Source organism: Carettochelys insculpta, chromosome 4 (assembly GCF_033958435.1).
Source record: "Carettochelys insculpta isolate YL-2023 chromosome 4, ASM3395843v1, whole genome shotgun sequence".
Taxonomy (NCBI): Eukaryota; Metazoa; Chordata; order Testudines; family Carettochelyidae; genus Carettochelys; species Carettochelys insculpta.
The window spans coordinates 82540780-82559055 of NC_134140.1; the positions used below are offsets into that span (position 1 = coordinate 82540780).

Below are 18276 nucleotides of genomic sequence, written 5' to 3' on the forward strand. Positions count from 1 at the left end.
TTTGGAAGGTGTCTAGTTTTCTATCTGTTTTAGTAGGTCTCCAACTCACAGCCATAGGTAACCCTGAGATTGTTTGAACTGAAAAAATCTCAGGGTTGTTCTGGTACAGTATATCTTGCCTGTCTGATCATTAATGACTCACTTCCTACTTCTCCTGTGGTAATATGGTGCTGCCTAGGTAGATGAACTCTTCTGCTTTCTCGATATTTTTGCATTCTAAAGTGATGTTACTGCTTGACATCCGGATTTCAATAGGATGTGGTCATAAAAAATGTTGAACGTCATTTGGCTTGCTATTTTCTTTTCAAGGATGTCTCTACCTAGCACAGTATCATCAGCAAAGTTGCAATGCACGTGTTTGTGTTACTAATACACTTCCTCTTTTTCTAGATTATGGTAAGGTCCAGCAACAATGAAAATGAAATGTAGCCTTGTTTCCTACCAGCACTCACACTAACCACTTATAGAGGCTCAGACTTCACTAGGGAAGTAAGTTGATTCTGATACATCAATTCTCAGTACGCAAATGACATAGCGAGACTTGCGTATCTGAAATCAACTTTTTTCCCCAGTATAGTCTTAACCTGAGAGCTCTGTGTCCCCTTCCTCTTTCAGTTTCCTGCAGTATCATAGTACCTAAGGCTTTCCCTATAGCTGAGAGAGTATAGCTCCTTTCTGGTTATTACAGTCAGTAAGATCACCTTCTATCATTATTCTAATACTGATTCCATTTTTCCACTGGTGAGGAGTGATCTCTTTTCCCCAGACCTTACTGAACTGTATCAGTTTTGTTTGGACGCTCATAATTGTAAAATTGTAAAACATTTTTAGGAAAATTATGTGGAATATTCAGAGCTTTCCTTAACATTTTTTCGAAGTGGGAGAGAGAAACCATTAAACAGTTTGCGTGTGGATACCAGAAGCAGACGTTAGAAGCTTTTTGATGGTTAGGATTTTTGGTGCGGCTTCAATCAATTTTCAAATTAGGGAGATGTTCTGGGAGGAGGATACACAGGATATAAATGCTGTATTGAGTGGACTGCCTTCAAAGGAAAACCTGGACATCCTCTTGTATTTTAAACATTAGCCCCTACAGTAATTAATATATTAATCCATAGTAAAAGAGAGGTAGCTGTGTTAGTCTGTACTCCAACAAAACAAAGCAGCAGAAATGTAGCACTTTGAAGACTAACAAAATAGGTAATTCGGTGATGAGTTTTCGTGGGACAGACCCACTTCATCAGATTAAGCAAAATGGTTTATTTGGTGACGAGCTTTCGTGGGACAGACCCACTTCATCAAATCATGGATTAATGATCTGATGAAGTGGGTGTGTCCCACGAAAGCTCGTCACGGAATAAATCATTTTGCTAGTCTTTAAAGTGCTACATTTCTGCTGCTTTGTTATATTAATCGATATTATGTAATTGTTAATTTTTAAAGTAGCAAGGGTTAAATTCACCAAAGCAGTTTATTGTGTACCAGCAGAATATTTCAAATTATTCTAAACTTAACTGTACTTTTAAAGTACTGATTTTTGTCTATTGGAAGCACTAATGTAAAAGACCAGTTAACTGGCTGCCAGCTACACTACAACTGTAATTAGTGGCAATGAGCTTGCTTGCTTCAGCTGGAAAAATCTGAAGCATGCTGCACTTGGAAATATTTAAAAATCGGTTGATATCATTCCATCAGCCTCTGCGGCTGCTTTAAAAATGTGTTTTATTTCTCAAAGAAAAGAAGCAGACAGGTTTGAGGAGGGGAATGTTGGCATGTGGGGGCTATTTAATTTCCTGCTGAAGTCCTTCCTGTACTCTGTGCTTACAGGCTCCCTGGAGCTGAGCACCATGTAATTGATGTGCAGCCTGCATTGCTGAAGGTTGGACTGCACCATTCCGTGAGCGAGGGAAGATGTAATCTGATCCTCTGCTGCTAAAGGAGGAATCTGTTAAGTCAAGGCTTTGACAGGGCAGAGTCTCCTCCAATAATCTTCCCCCTCTCTCTCATTATTCCCTCAAGTTCTACTCCAGCAAGCTGCATGTATGTATGTGTCCTGAGAAGCGGTTTGATGCTGGGCGTCATTTGCCTTTTTGTGGAGTTTTGTTGCTGGTTCTGCTGCCTAATCTTCCTTTTCTGACGTGCCCGAGCATGTCCACATTAGAGTCTGTGACATACCTGCCTGAAAAAGGTTTATATTGTCAGAGACTACCAAGCGGTCGGACGCACGGGGGCACAGACTCATTGAAGGGAAAAAGCACAGAAAACATGGGGTTCTACGGCACTTTAAAAATGATTTTTTACAAAGTAAGTAATCTGTCTTTTCTTGTTTGAGTGTGTGTGCGCCTCTGTGTTAAGGAAGAAAAAAATCTGTATCATCAGAGATGGCTGCAGTATCTTCTCTTTTTGGTGGGTGTCTGGATGCCTGGCATTCTGTTCTACACCAGGAATGAAGGCGAATAATGACATGGCTAAATGAGATGTGAAAAGCTTTTCTTTTAGCAATCTGCATAAGAAATGATATGTTGATCTGAGAATTTACCTTCAAATAAACTGCTTGACTTTCAAAATGCAGCTCTATGTATTAACTTGATAGCACAGCACTTTATGCATAAATGTTCTTTAGTGAATCTTCTGTCTGTACCTTACGGTATCTCTCAGGCTTATTTTATTTTAATTTTGCTAATGTGAATGTACAAAATGATGCAAATAATGGTGTTGATATTTACATATAATGCAGTGGGCTACAGCAGACTTAGGTACCACTCTGTATTTCTGGTAATGATGCAGACTACAGTTTGATATTTTGACTGAAAGATCAGTAATATCAGTAAATCAGCACTGTCTAAATGACTCTAATACTTATAGTCACAGAGAATTATTTCACAGGGTGTTTGCTCCCATATTCCTCATACAAGTTTTCAGTCACACAAAAATCATATTGAAATCTAAATTTTGTCATTAGAGCAATCTTCTGGAAACAAAGTTTTATCATAGTATGGTAAATGCAAATTGTATCAGTGAATTTGCTTGGTATCCTGTGAAGTGATGAAAGCATGTACATGTCACAAAGCTGATAAGAACAGATGAAAAAGTTTCTTGAAAAAATTGAGAAAACAGGAAATTGGAGATATCGTTATTAGAGTAAATATAGAATTGCATGTTGATTTTAATATTTTCTGTGGTCTTATAGAAGAAAAAAATCTGCTTATACTGTTGCTACCACTGTATTTCTTATACCTAACAATTTTTGCTTTTGAAAAAGTAAATCTCTTCTTTTTACGGAGGGAACCAAAAGACAAATATAAGCATTGGTGTAAAGATAGTCTTTCAAAACAATCAGTTTAATTTTAACTGAGAATAAAAACTTCCTGTAACATTAAAGTACTTCCTTAAGATTCCAACTAGAAGATTTCTCTAGTATGATGTTATACCAAAACAAATGAGATTTGTGCTTCCAGTGGTTTTGCTATCTTGCTCCTGTTCAATGATAAAAGATGGTCTCCATTATTCTCAGTATTGCTTAGAACAATTTGGGGGGGGGGGGTAGGATTGGTTCTTACATTTGGGATTTGTTGGGGGGAGGTTGTTTATTGCTCTGTTTAATATTTTTACGGTGATATGGTTTATTGTGTCCCATGTGAGCCATGGGTAAGAAAACACAGTTTAGCTATAAGAAAAGATGTTTTTCTTTTTTCATTAGTATAGATAACCTTAGTAGTCCTTTTTCTTTATTACTAATGGGACAAAATAGAAAAGCTTTATTGAATGTTGAGTTAAGTGACCTGTAAATGAGTATTTTAAAAGGAAATGTTTCCATTGTAAAAATTTTTATAGTTATAGAGAATGCAGTTCATTTTAGAAAGAATGACTGGTATAATAAATGGTTGAATCCAATCATAAAGATGAAATGATAAAATCTGCAACATTTTAGAAAACAGAGACCCACTTAGCATTATATAGCCAAAGTATCAAATTAGAGCCATTCCTCTTAAAAGATCAAATTAAAGAAGATAAAAACCGTCACAAATATTTAAGGTTGGTTGATGACAATTTAATCATAGGTACTTCATATATTTTGTGGCCAATAGCTGTTCTTGCTCTAGTAACGGTTAAATGTTTTGCCTACTATAAAAACAAATATTTATTTGGCATCTAAAGATTTTTAGCTGAGTCCAAAAATTTGTGGTTGAAGATTACCAACATATGCAGCAAGTAATCCTTATTTGCCTGGCTGGATGAGCATGCCTTTCACTGGTTTCCATCTCTTTGATAATTTTTGCAGACTTCCTTCTCCTTTTAACAGCTGCCCTGCTCATTATTTGTTTTTTGATCATATCTAATTGTCGATGACATTCTAGACTAAGTTTATTCTGTTTCATTCTATCCCTTTTGTAAAAATGTCAATGACATCTTTAAATCAGTTTTGCAGTAATTTCATGAATGTTTGAAATCATACATTAAAATGCTAAGATGAATCAGTTTTAAGTATTTGAAATTTTTTGTACATAATGCCTAAAATATACATTTGGTGTTCAGAGCACAGAGACTACCAAAATGTAATCCACGTCTCAGTTTCAGACTTCATGGTTGTTCTACCTATAAAATTAAAATAATGGTGGAATTATTTCTAAAGACTTCACAAGATTAATTTTTAAATAAATCTTTTTATACTTTTAAAAATCACTCCTGGAAACAAAAAGTAAGATAGTAATTTTAAATGTCTTTAGTCCCCAAGATAGCAGAGAGTCATACTTTAGTCATAAATAGATAGCTGTAAGGAATTAGTATTTCATGTTTTATTACATCTAGTTGTAAGCTAAAACATTATTTTAAATTATTTGTACTAATGGGGGTTGTGAAAATTCTGATTTAAGGTTAAAGGGACAATGTGTTCATTTTAGATATTACAGACATGATTTATGCTGGTTATACAACTAAATCTTTGGGGTTTTTTTTCCCCTCCCCATCTTGCAGATGAAGAGAAAGTTGGACCATGGCTCCGAGGTCCGTTCTTTCTCTCTGGGAAAGAAACCCTGCAAAGTCTCAGAATACACGAGGTAATTAAATGTAATCACAGATGATCTGGTCATGATACTTACATGTACATCCTGTCTTTCCAGCTGCTCAGCCTGAATCATAGCTCATCTTAAATGTTAACACTACAGAAGAGAACTGGTGGTATTATCCCTGTAACAAACGTGTAGTTGATTAAAAATCAAGAATATGAAGATGAGTTTTAATACAGTAGCCAAAGTTTTATTTCTTCTTTTGATGTTTGCTTTCAATTTGTAATATATTGTCCATCTGCGAAGAGCTTTCTATAGTGCAGAAGCATACCTCAAATAAAATGTGAACTTAGTGCAATTTTAAAAGGGGCTTAATGGTAAGAAATTCTAAAGCAGAAAAGCTTTTCCAAAATATGATCAGCTATATCAACTGAAATACTTGAGTGGAAATTTATGTAGGCAGAATTAAACATATGATCCTGAATAAATTACAGAAAAATATTTGCTCTCTATAATATGATATTATTAAGCCATGTCTTGTCCTTTACTCATGTTGATTAGCATGTTAGTGCAATTTATTTCAATGAGACTCCTTTAGAGTAAGATACTAATAATCAGCATGAGTAAGGGAGCAGAATAGGGCTCTGAATTAGCAAGCATAATTTATTTTCTAAGGATAAGATCTTAAATGTTCTGTATGCATACATTACAGTGTATTCAGTACTTATTGTAGTTGCCATAACAACTAGATAATAATTGTTCTCTAATGTCCTGCTGCATTCCATCATTTTGGAAGTTGCATCTTTGTAAAACTTTTCCTGCTATTTTCCACTTAAAATAGGATTAGCTTGTCAGTTCTTGAATATGTTACTGTGGATGTATCTTAAAAGTGTAAATTACATTTTATACATTTCTCTTTTTAAGAGGGTTATTGCACAAATAAAACTTTAGAAAATGTGGTAACCGTGTTTGGGCTTTTGATTCTGTAAATGGCAACATTACAGAACAACAGACCTTATCTTCTTTTTAGTGAGTAAAATAACCATTCTGACTTCTATATATCTCTCATTGGTAGATTTTTTTTTCAACTGTTCTCAGTTTTCTGAACTCATTCTGTCAAAAATATAGTTCTTGATGTCCACACACAAGACAATTCAGAATGTATACTGTATATCAAAATATGTTTTTGTTTTCAGAGAAATTGTTTCTTGTCCAGCTTCCTCTAGGATATGTGACTGATACAGTTCAATAGAATAAAAACAAACTTTGTGAAAATGCTAAATACAAAAAGTATAAAAATCAAATTTAATGTGATTTCAAAGGAACAAGGAGTTTTGCAGTTTTGACCAAGAAGCCCAACATAGTTCTGAAAGACATTTAAATAAAGGCATAACATTCTCCCTGATGATACACTAAAATAGTCATTGAACATTGTATTTACTTAAAAAGTGTATTTTAATGTGTCTATCCTAAAGATAGCATTTATATTTCAAGTTGCTTTTAACAGGTTTCTAATTTTCTGATGTTTTATCACCAACATTCAAAAGCTCGCAACTGTAGGTTCTTATCTTATAGAAGAACATCATATGCAGTCCTACTGATGATAGTTGAAAAGAAATGACAATGGTGTGTCTCAAACATAAATAGCTTTTACTTTTTCCCTGATGCTTTTTCACCCCCACCAAGGTAGAAGTCACCTCCTTTCACAGGGACAGTATAAGGCCTATACATCAGTCAAATCCAACATAGGATTCATTCTCCAAGCCTTATTTTGGATGTGAAGTGTTGGATTGACTTTTTTTGCTGGCTCTCTGCACAGGGATGAAGAGTATTAGAAAAGTCATTGATTTTAAAAATGTCATGGATTAAGTTAAAAACATGGCTTTTCCAAGTCTTCTTTCCACTGAACAGAACAGTTCTAGTCAAGAAAAAACCCTTTTTGGAAATAATATAGCACAATTTTATGACTTGGTCTTTTGAGTCATTTGATAGTCAGTATTTTTTTAGGTAAAGTGATTTAATTCTTGCATCTCAGTGTTTTTGTGTGTTCTCCTTGTTAGAAGGAATGTGATGAACCTGGCTTGTTGCACCTGTAAAGAAACCCATTGGGTTATTTGCATTAGCTGAATGTCCTTAAAAGAGGACTGTGTTCTGTGAAACAGAGTGCTCTGTATTAGTTTTTGTTTGCATTAGAACTTATTGAAATATCAAGTAAAGAAATAAACATCTTCGTAACAGTGCATGCAGTTTTTTGTTGCATATGGTACTTCTTAATACTTGGGGGGGGAGAAAACAAAATAATAGTTAAAATAAATGCTAGTTATAAATAAATATGTGTTTAATATGTTTAGAGCAATCCCCTATCCAGTGAAATCCAAGGAGCAAATCTGCTAAAGAGCTAGATAATAATTAGGAGTCTGTAGTGTGTTTGAATTCTGCACATTCTGCAATAAATTATCTATACAAATAGGTGATCCAGGTTATTTTAGTAGGGATTATATGGGCCAGGTATCTTTTAAATAAAGCATTTTACATGATGTAAGGTGAGAGAAAATTGAGGGTTGTACAACACTAATGTGTTAGACTTCTCTAGGAATTTAGGCCAGTCATATGTGATGAAGTTCAGGAAATTAAAAAAAAATAGGAAATCGCAGGCAAAAACATGTATTATACCAGTACAGTTGAGACCTGTGAACTCCTGCTTCCTGTGTCGCCTGAGACCAGGCACATAGGAAACATGACACATTTGGTTGTCCTGGAGAGAGAGAATATATCCTTATTGCATCTCCTTCATCAGCTCTCCCTTCTAGCTAGTTTATGCAATGGTATTCATTTGGCATTCACTGGATGCTACCCATTTTTTGGAATGATATACATCTGTATTGATGAGAGTGAGGAAACTGATTCTTTGAATGACAAAGTATAATGTCCAAATGTTGATGCCTATGTAATCTCAAATAACGTTCAAAATGTTACTTTAATTTATATTTGTAACTGCAGTACTAAAGCATTTTAAGCATATGGACTTTATATTTTTCATATTGCAATAATTTCTGTGACTTTCACTTATTTGTGTCATAGCACCACTGGGCTTGTGCCATGTTCAGCAACACCTACTACTTTTGGGGACTTGAGAGCAGCCAATGGTCAAGGACAACAGCGTCGCCGGATTACATCTGTCCAGCCACCTACAGGACTCCAGGAATGGTTGAAAATGTTTCAGGTAACCAGCAAGTAGAGTGTGAGGTTATATAACCATCTGAAAGGGTTCACCTTTGTGATTCAAGAAAAAGTAGACAGCTTAATATAACCCAAAGATCTGTCATTGACTCCACATGTTGTTGACAAAAATAAATGAGCACCAACTTTAAGGGAAATACAGGTTTCCTTTCCATCTAGTTACTGTACAAATGTTGATTTCTTGTGTTTGTTACCAAAATAAACTCTAAGTACTTTCAAATTTTCTGTAAATTATGCAGCATGTTGCCACCACTGCCATTGTGGTCTCACCTTAACAAAGATGCGTTCATTTTGAAGCTTGTAAACATTAGAACGTGTTTTGTCTCTGTGTGAGTAGGATGCTAAACTTATCAGAAATCGAAAATTATAAATAGAATAGATGGAAATCTAGTTTATAATGCTTTAAAAATTACTTTCTGGGAAAATATATCTCTGATGAAAAGGAAACTCCATGCTCATTCTTACCATTCTATCTTTAATCACATTCTTGGCAAAGAGAACTTTTTTTCTCCCTTCATATAGTCTGGTCAACAGTGTCTACAGTAAGAGCAACAAAGAGCGTGTAAAATAAAATGGTATGCACCAATAGTAATTAATGCAATGAAATTAGAGTATCTCCTACAGAGAAGTTTATTATTGTAAAATACTGTTTTGTGTTTAAAAACATGAAAAAATACCCCCTGATTTAACAATAAGGTAACATTTTTGTTTTTGAACCTTACTTCTGAAATAGCTCAAAAAGAGAGAGACCAATGAAAATATAAAAATTACTTCCATTATTATCAGCAATTGGTTTTATAGATTGAATTTAAATTTAGTGACAAGCATTTTTATAACTTCACGCTCAATGTGCGTCACTTGATAATTTCACTAACTTCACGCTCAATGTGCGTCACTTGATAATTTCACTATGTAACTAATCTCAGATGCAAATTCTTGCCTTTAAAAAACCCTTTCTTCATAGATAATAAATATGTAACCTTGTCACGTAAAACTAATACGCTACTTTTGATGCGGAGTCTACATGATTTGCAGCAATAAGTGTCCAAATTCCTTTTGTTAAAGGTATGCTTTTGTGATGTTTTCCCAGACAGATGTTTTTTATCCATAAGAATAAGAATATAATGGTACTTGATATATGTGCCTGCTTCTAGACACAGCATACACTTCAACACAACTCCTGAATATTAATTAGTTGAAAGCCCCCTGTTAGCAAAAGTTAGTTGGTTTCACAACAAGAGTATTTTATTGGTAATTTTAAATACTTTGTTTACTTTGCACATGATCTTTCCATATGTAAATAACTACACACACACAGATTAGGTGAATAGTGACAGAGAGCTAGCCATTCTTAGTCTATATTCTATCAAAACAAAAAAGCAGTCATGTAGCACTTCAAAGATTAACAAAATAATTTATTAGATGATGAGCTGTCATGGGACAGACCCACTTCTTCAGATCATGACCTTACCAGAACAGACTCAATATATAAAGCACAGAGGTCCAAAAATTGTTATCAAGGTTGACATATCAGAAAAATTATCATCAAGGTTGGCAAATCAGATCAGAGGGACGGCGGGCAGGGAGGGGGAGCGGGTGTTGGGAAGTTAAGAATTAGATAAAACATCAAAGTATGTAAAAGAGTACTTATAGTGGGTCAGGTAATTGCTAGCCCTGTTCAAACCACATGTTAATGAGTCGATTTGAATATGAATGTTAGTTCTGAGCATTCCCTCTGTTGTTAAAGTCCCTTTCAGTAGAACACAAACTTTCAGATCTCTAACAGAATGGCCCACTCCATTAAAGTGCTGGCTGACAGCTTTGTGTATTTGGAGTTTTTTGATGTCTGTTATATGTCCATTCATTCTTTGTCGAAGAATGTTTGCAGTCTATCCTATATACATGGTGTATGGGCATTGTTGGCACAAGATGGCATATATAAAGTTAGTTGAGGAACAGGAGAATGTGCCCATGATTCTGTAATTAACATGATTAGGTCCAGTGATGGTATCTCCAGAATAGATATGTGGACGAAGTTGGCAACAGGGCTTGTTGCAAGGAAAAGTTCCAGGATTAATATTATTGTGGTATAGCCTGTGGTTGCGAGTGAAAATCCTCATAAGGTTGGGAGGTTGTCTATAGGAAAGAACGGGCCTGTCACCTACGGCCTTCTGGAGTGTGGCATCATGATTTAGGATAGGTTGTAGGTCTTTAATGATGCATTGCAGTGGTTTGAGTTGGGACCTGTAGATAATGAGAAGTGGTGTTCTGTTATTGGCTTTTTTGGGCCTGTCTTGGAGTATTTGGTTTCTGGGTATTCGTCTGGCCCTGTCGATTTGTTTTTTTTACTTCTCCCGGTGGGTAATTCAGGTTTATGAATGTTTGGTAGAGAACTAGTAGTTTTTGGGTTCTGTCAGTAGGATCAGAACGGATGTGATTTTTATCTAGGGCTTGACCACAAATGATGGATTGTGTCACGTGTGCAGGATGGAAGCTAGAAGCATGTAGGTAAGTGTAGCGGTCAGTAGGTTTCCAGTAGAGAGTGGTATTCATCAAGCCATCAGTTATTTGTACTGTAGTGTCCAGGAAATGTATCTCTCATGTGGAGTGGTCAAGGCATAAATTGATGGTGGCGTGCAGATTGTTAAAGTTTCTGTGGAATTTTTCTAGAGTCTCTTTACCGTGGGTCCAAATGATAAAGATGTCATCTATGTATGGTAATTAAAGGAAGAGTCATAGGGATGAGAGCTGAGGAATCATTGTTCCAAGTCAGCCGTTAATGTATTAGTATATTGTGGGGCTATGCGGGTACCCATAGCAGTGCCACTAATCTGGAGGTATAAGTGAGAGACTGACTATTTTCTGTGTGTGTAAGGAAAAGGCTGCTAGTCAATGTGAATTTTACATGTCAGGACTGCTAAATCAGGCCTCTTTCCGGTTGCATATTGGTATGAATAATACTTTTTAGAAACATTAACCTACAGAAAAATATTTCAAAACAAATAAATCTGCTCTCAGCTTAATTAATATTTTATTTCAGAATTTCAAAAAGAGTTTAAAGTTAGGTTCTAAAATCAGGAATTGGGCTCCTAAATAAGTGGACTGATTTTTAAAAGTGCCAATCATCCAGAAGTTACCACTGATTACTTCAGTTGGAACAGTAGAGGTTCAGCACTTTTGAAAATAAAGCTAGTTACTTTGGAGCCTACCTTTGGAAACTCTTGACCTTCATCCTTAAAGTCACATCTTGACTCCATCAAGAGCCTCTCATTTTGCACTTACCTTTTTGTCAGTAGGAAAATAAAAACTTGCACAAAATATAGTTACTTAAAGTGGTGCAGTCTGAGTGTGCACTGAGGGTATCGCTCTTATAATGTGATTTTTTTTTTCTGTACGGCAATCAAAATGGAAGCACTTGCTGACATGTTAAGATAGCATGGCTGTTAAGTAGCCCTATCTTATTTGTTTATAAATCCATATGTACGAATGGGTTCTTGGCAAGCAATTTTAAAATTGAACTTCCAAACCAAAAACAAAGAACAAATCAAAACTAACTGTGTTAAACTGGAGCTACAGTTGTAAATATTTGTTAGTTGTGGGGGAAAATATCTAAAATAATTTGCACTTTTCTCAAAAGTTTGTAAGTTTTGCTTGGAAGTCAAAATAAGATTACTCTGAAAGAAAACTTTGAAAGGATTGGAAAGGCACGGTTCTTGGTGCCTGTGCAGCCTTAATGTGTATCCATTTCCTGCCAGTCTGCCATCCAGTATTCCTGTGTCTAAAATCGAGACTTTTTGATGAAGGACTTCACATAGTTTATAGTGAGGAGCCGGGGGAGTCTTAAATCCTCTTTACTTACAGCAAGCAATCCTACAGCACCTTAAAGACTAATGTGACTGCTTGTAGAATCAAGACACTCTGGATTATATGACTTTTGGTTTTGAATTTATATTTCTGCTAAGTAAATATGATTTGATGTCTATGCGGCACATGGGTGTATCAACTACTCAAATTTTAGTTTAGCCATTAAGAGGTGTATAGCCTCAGATATTAATGATCATTTGACCTACAGTGTAATTCTGTATAGTTAGGGGGCTCTAGCTCAAACACTTGTCTTGAATCAGGTGATTTCTGATTAACAGATTTTCTTTTCTATCCACCCTAAGTGGGTCAAAATGAGACAAGTGGTTTACTGCAGTTAGTGTACATTTTTCTTTAAAAGTCATAGAAGTATACAGTCTCTATCAGCTTGATTGAAATAGTTCAATAACATCATTGTACAATTTCTAGAATCACTGCTTCAATGGAGATGTGCATTTTTTTGAGGATTATGCTTTCGTATTTAAGTTCCATTAACTGTACACTTCCATTCATTTGAATTTCTAGTGTAATGTCTGAATCTTCTGAGAATACCAGAATGTTCTGAGAAGTTTGTGAATTTATTGTTTAGACGAGCTCAGTGCTTTGAACGTGTGAAGTAAAAGAGTGTCTGCCCCCAGAAAGCATATAATTTAAACAACACAATCAAATAAAGTGCAACTGGGGAGAGACTAGAGAGCTGACTGGAAATTTTCTGATGGAACCTTTTTTCCCATTGGAAATTATTGATTTTTGCAAAATGTTTTACTTTTGCTTAATATGTGAATTTCATCAAAAATTTGTTCTGAAAGAAAAGCTGAAAAGGAGCATTTCCAGAAAGATGAAACATTCAGTTCATTTATTATTCAGCCTTCTTGAAACAGAATCTCTATACATTCCATATAATAATGTATAATTTTGGCAAGCTAATAATCTTTTAATTCTGTCTTGAAATTTCAAACGTGAAATTCATCATAAAACACAAAATCCAGTTCCTGTCAAGTTCCTCTAGAGGCAAAATTACAGCAGATGTTAATTCCATCTTTATTCTCTCCCTACACTTTTTCCACTCATATACTATTGTGGTGAGAGGGCATTCATCTAACATGGTCAAAGTTTGTGAGACTGCCTCATTTGAATGAAGAGAGGGTGGGAGTCTGGCATACTGGGACTGAAAAGTCTTTTTCTACATATAATAATGTCAAATTGTAGAAATAATCTCTTAGAGGATCTGATAAGCACAGTCACTTTGCCTGTAACTGAGGGTGTTTGCTCTTAGCAGTTATGATTGTGTCCAGACTCTGCCATTTCTTGCTTGTAAGAAGACATTTTCAGACACAGCTAGCCACAGAAATTCACACATTTGTCACTTCCTCTCTCGTTTTCTTCACTTTTCTGTACCTTTATCCCTAGACAAGATGCTCATGTGGAAACCATATATCATGCTAGTGTTCTACAACCTCCACTGTGTTTCAGATCCACTTCAAGGTTCCGGGTTTTGTGCGCAAAAGCATCACCTGGACAGGTCCACATCATATCAAAGAATGCCCTCCTCCTTCAGTCAACACAGTTATATTTTGCCCTGTACTCTACCTTTATCCAATCCAAATACAGGCTTGAAGGAAGTGAAGGCAGTGTTTTCAACAGCAAAACCAATATACTGGTTCACCCTCCCAAAAGATCAGAAAAAGCACCTCATCTCCATCTTCAAGAATCTTTGTAAGACACACCTTTCAACCACAAAAAGATTAAACAGCACACTACAAAGTAATAACCTAGATAAACCTTTAGCAGGTCAGAATGAATATGCTCAAATGAAGGGGCCTGTTTACAAGCAAAGTAAGGAGCCTCCACCCAACTACTCCATAATATGTGGTTTTGGCCATGTGCTGGGCTTTACTATTACAGTGTTAATGTTATTTAAATGCTACTTCATAGTATGACACAGGAGTAGAATAGGCACAAAAAACAGGAGTGGGAGGAAACAAAGGAGAAAGTGAAGCTAACAATTCATTTTTGGGGTGGGGGGTGGGGAGGACTGAACATTTCTTTAACAAACTGAAAGCAGTAGCTGGAGTCTCATTTAGTGTGAGCCATCATGCAATTTACACACACCAGAATTGACTTGCTGTGGTCAGTACATACGAATTCACTACATTCTCCACATTGCTTGCAGTTCTTGTGGTCAAAAGACTTTGAGCAAATGTGGCAGCATCCACTGCCAAATCTGCAGTGTGATCCCATGGTATCTGGTTTTTTTTTTCATAGCAGCTGAGGAATAAGAGTGCTGCTTTGATGGGCGTGGTGAGAGGATGGATATCAAGGATTGTTTTCTTTTTACGTGCATCTTTGTATCATTTTCCTAGACTGACAAGACATAAGCACCTGGTCTTGTTTGAGTGTGGTGCCCAACGGGATCAGTGCTGACTCAGATAAGGAAAGTGGGATGCTAACAACATAACCCATGTTGAAGAAAAGAACCATTCGCCACCTTTGTATCTTGCATCCCGCTGAGACCACAGTACATTGTTGCAAGATGGTCCCTATTGTTGACAGCACTTTTAGTGTTGTAATGGAGAATTATGTGGAGTTTTTTTGTCTCCTCCTAGACCCTTGTCATGATACATCGTTGATACTCTTATTACCAACATGTCCTCCTTTGGAACATAGAAAGGTAGGGTAAGTGGCCCAATACACCTGAACGCTAATTGCAGTTTTTCTCTGCTGCAACATGGATACATCTGGCTTGTTTCATTGGATTGTTCCAGCATAGGTTAAATTAAGTAGATCTTCAGGAAGCTGAATACTGGTGAAGTTGTCCCCAACTGTGTTTCTGCCAGTCTTATATCAGGGCTGAACATGAGCTCCTTCTCATCTGAAGGTGAACCTGGTGAATAGTCAATGGAAATGTAGTCTTCCTTCTCAGAGAAACTCTTGACATGATTTGGCACAATGTCACTGTCATCAGAAAAGGATTTACTTTCAGAGTGGCACATCATTTTTCTAAGGTCAGAAACAAAATATCTTGCTCTTTTGTTCACTGTCTTGAAATGCGTAACACAGAAAACCCCTTCAAGTGTCACCTTCCAGCATCACGTCTGCAGTGTTTGGAGCACAATACCTGGACAGACAATCCCATCCCATCAAGAGTAGTGGCAACGAGAGCCACCATCATTTGACTGTGTGTTCAGGATGCCAGCAAGTCCAGATATGAAGGGCCCAACATGGAGTACCTTCTGCCATAGAGTAAAATTGTATTCAGCAACCATCTACTGCAATGCATTATTCAATTAACATATGCTATTACAGTACAATATACTCTAATTAAAGCAAACAAGTACACAGAGCTACTAAGAACAGAATACTGCAGTATGTTTGGGCTACATTTGTACACCTTTTTTAGATGCAAAGAAATATTTTTTCATGCTAAGTTGTTACATTTTTGTTTTTAGCTGAATTGTATACATGTACCTAGGTAACCATGTCCTTAAAGAGCATATTTGGAAGGCTACCTGACTCGTGAGTTATCACAGCCTATTTGCTCACATTCCCACCAATGTGTATGTGGGTTAATGGAGCTCTTTTGCCTAGATTATTTTTAGGAATATAAAACGTTTGAGCTTCTCAGCCACAAGAATCCCTGGTAAGTCTACAAGCAGAGCAGAAATACATCTGGTGGTTAATTTTTAATAGAAAAATAAACTCCACCCAAAAAAAATTTAAAATTATTATCATAGTTAATCTAAAACAAGTTTTCAAGACACATATATGTAAATTTTACAAACATATTGAAAAATCTATAACTTAGCCTTTGTAACAGTATGCATTTTAAAGATAGTAAACCAAAGTCTCTGGGCTATATACCAAGTGTTTCAGATCTCTTTAGTCTGAAAATTTGCATCACTGTCTGGAACAAAGTTACTTTACCTTTTAGTTTACATACAGGTTCACTGACATTATTTATACAAACACATATTTAACTCTTGCCCTCTCTGTTGAATGTGCTGAATGCTTTTTTTTTGCTCTAACAGGTCAATCTATAGATCACAGAGATGCTAACCTAAGGAAGATAATTATGTCATTGGTCCATTTACATGTACAATTGTATTTATTTGGCAGGATTGCTCACTCTAACAAAATTTTTCACACTAAATATTCTTCCTCAGAGATCTCATACTACCAGATTATTTTAAAAACATGAAAGATTAACTGGGAAAGCTCCCTAGAGTAAACTTCTTTTAGCAATTGATTGTTTTGAAAGGGTCTTGAGGTTGTTGCCTCTAGCCATCCTATAAAGCTGAAGAAATAGATTTCACTGTCTTAAAATTTGTTTTCCCTTCAAAGGGTGTGTATGAGAGAGGGAGGGAAGTGGTATGCGCTTCCTAATTTAGATCTACATTTTATCAGTAAAGATAAGAGTAAGAAATATTAACTGTGATATGTAATAGTGTCATCAGAATTTAGGGTTCATTAACAATTGTATTAATTTACAATGACAGCAAGCGTCTTCCACAGCACAAACTTTTGATTTTCAAGTTCTTTGAATTACTTTACTATATTAATTACTAACAAAACTAGAGTAGAATAGTTTTGGAAATTAAGAGAGACTATACTTCGGCTTCAGTGTATTTTCCCATTTATTTTCCTATAATTCAAAAGTAGTTTGAAAGATTAGATTAAATTTCTAGATAATGTCTATTAGTGCCTTGGAATAAAAACCAAAACTATTTTAATGCAGCTGATGAGCAAGCAGTTGCTGTGTATGTACACTGTCTACTTTACTGTAAAGGTTTTTCAGAAGTACAATTTACAGTTTTCAATTGAGAGACTTCCAACTGAAAAAGTCCTCTTGTAAAGCTCTAAAAGCTGTTGACAGGATCACTATAACCTTGCCAGTGTCTTCCAACAGCAAGTGTGAAATCAGGAACTAATTTTCTAATGATTTACTTTAAATAAATCTTAAAACTGCAGAGACAACTTTTTACATCATAAAGGGAAGTAAATTACTATTCCACACATTATTCATCTTTATGGCTTGCGCGCTATCGTTAGTTTGCCTCACCGTGTCTAAGCATTGCAGTGCATAATCAGTAAGAAGGTACCCTAATTTTAGATCCAAACAATAACACAAAATATGGAAAATCTAGGTCTCTAGGCACAGGTTAAAGTAGCATAGAAATCTTAATTCTAAGCTTTCATACCTTCTCAGATTTCAGTCAACCTTTTCAACTGTAGTCTAATTGGTATATGTTATTTTACTTGTGTATGCCATTATAGAAGAACCCATGTGTTCAAAAACAGGAATATGAATCTGCTTTAAAAATGTTTCATTTTCTCTCCTCTCTGAGACTATGTCCCTGCTCTAATTTGATGGCTAAATCTCTTATCTCTTTCTATTGTTTTTTCTCTTGAAATTGTTTTAGCATAACAAATCAAAATCTGTGGAGCACAGATGAGTTTGAGAAAGACATGCTTGTCAGATATGCCATATATTCAGTTATTAATTTTTCTGCAAATGAGGTTGCTAATCTGCTGTACTCTCAGATGAGTGCCTATTTAAAGTCATCAAATTTTATGATGCCCATTAGTAAGAATGTGAAGTAAGAAAATTGCCAGTCAAAATTCCCTGTTTACCTAGTAAACTGATGTTTACAAAATAAAATACTGGTTTACAGCCCAGATTCTGAAATATAACATTGTGGCAGATGAACATATAGCAGTAGTAACCTTTGGACAATAAGCAAAGTAATGTATTTTAGAGAAAGTTGTCACTTGGTAGTTGTTGATTTGGTTCTCTCCCCCAAACTCTATTTAAAGTTTCTAATGGAACAGTAACATTTTGATGGCTGAAACTGGACATTTGATTTGACTACTCATTGGAGTGAGAACTCTTGCAGTAATCACGTCACACTCAATATATTATAAACTGGTTTTAAAACAATGTACAGTTTAAACTATTCATGTTGATTTTTTTTTTTGTTATAGATCAAACCCACCTATACGATACATACACTTCTCTACTGGCACTTCTTTGCATTCTGAACATTTTTCGTCAGTTTTATTTTGCTTAATTTAAAATGATCATCACAAAAACTTTAACACATTATTTTGTTTGGGTAATTTACTTGCATGTAGGATGCTTCAATATACTGTTGTTTGGTGCCCTGCATAC

The 18276-nt window shown here is 35.6% G+C and overlaps 1 protein-coding gene across 5 annotated transcripts in view; it reads left to right on the forward strand.

The window, feature by feature from the left end:
- FBXW7 (F-box and WD repeat domain containing 7) overlaps positions 1-18276 on the forward strand; it is a 275066-nt gene that overhangs the window by 225043 nt on the left and 31747 nt on the right. For 4 of the 5 annotated variants that reach the window (XM_074993174.1, XM_074993175.1, XM_074993173.1 and 1 more), the window contains 2 exons: positions 4975-5057; positions 8088-8229. In XM_074993174.1, the coding sequence (XP_074849275.1) occupies positions 4975-5057; positions 8088-8229 (225 nt within the window). Of the gene's footprint in view, positions 1-2108; positions 2305-4974; positions 5058-8087; positions 8230-18276 lie in introns of those variants that run through there. The other variant, XM_074993177.1, reaches the window with a different exon arrangement.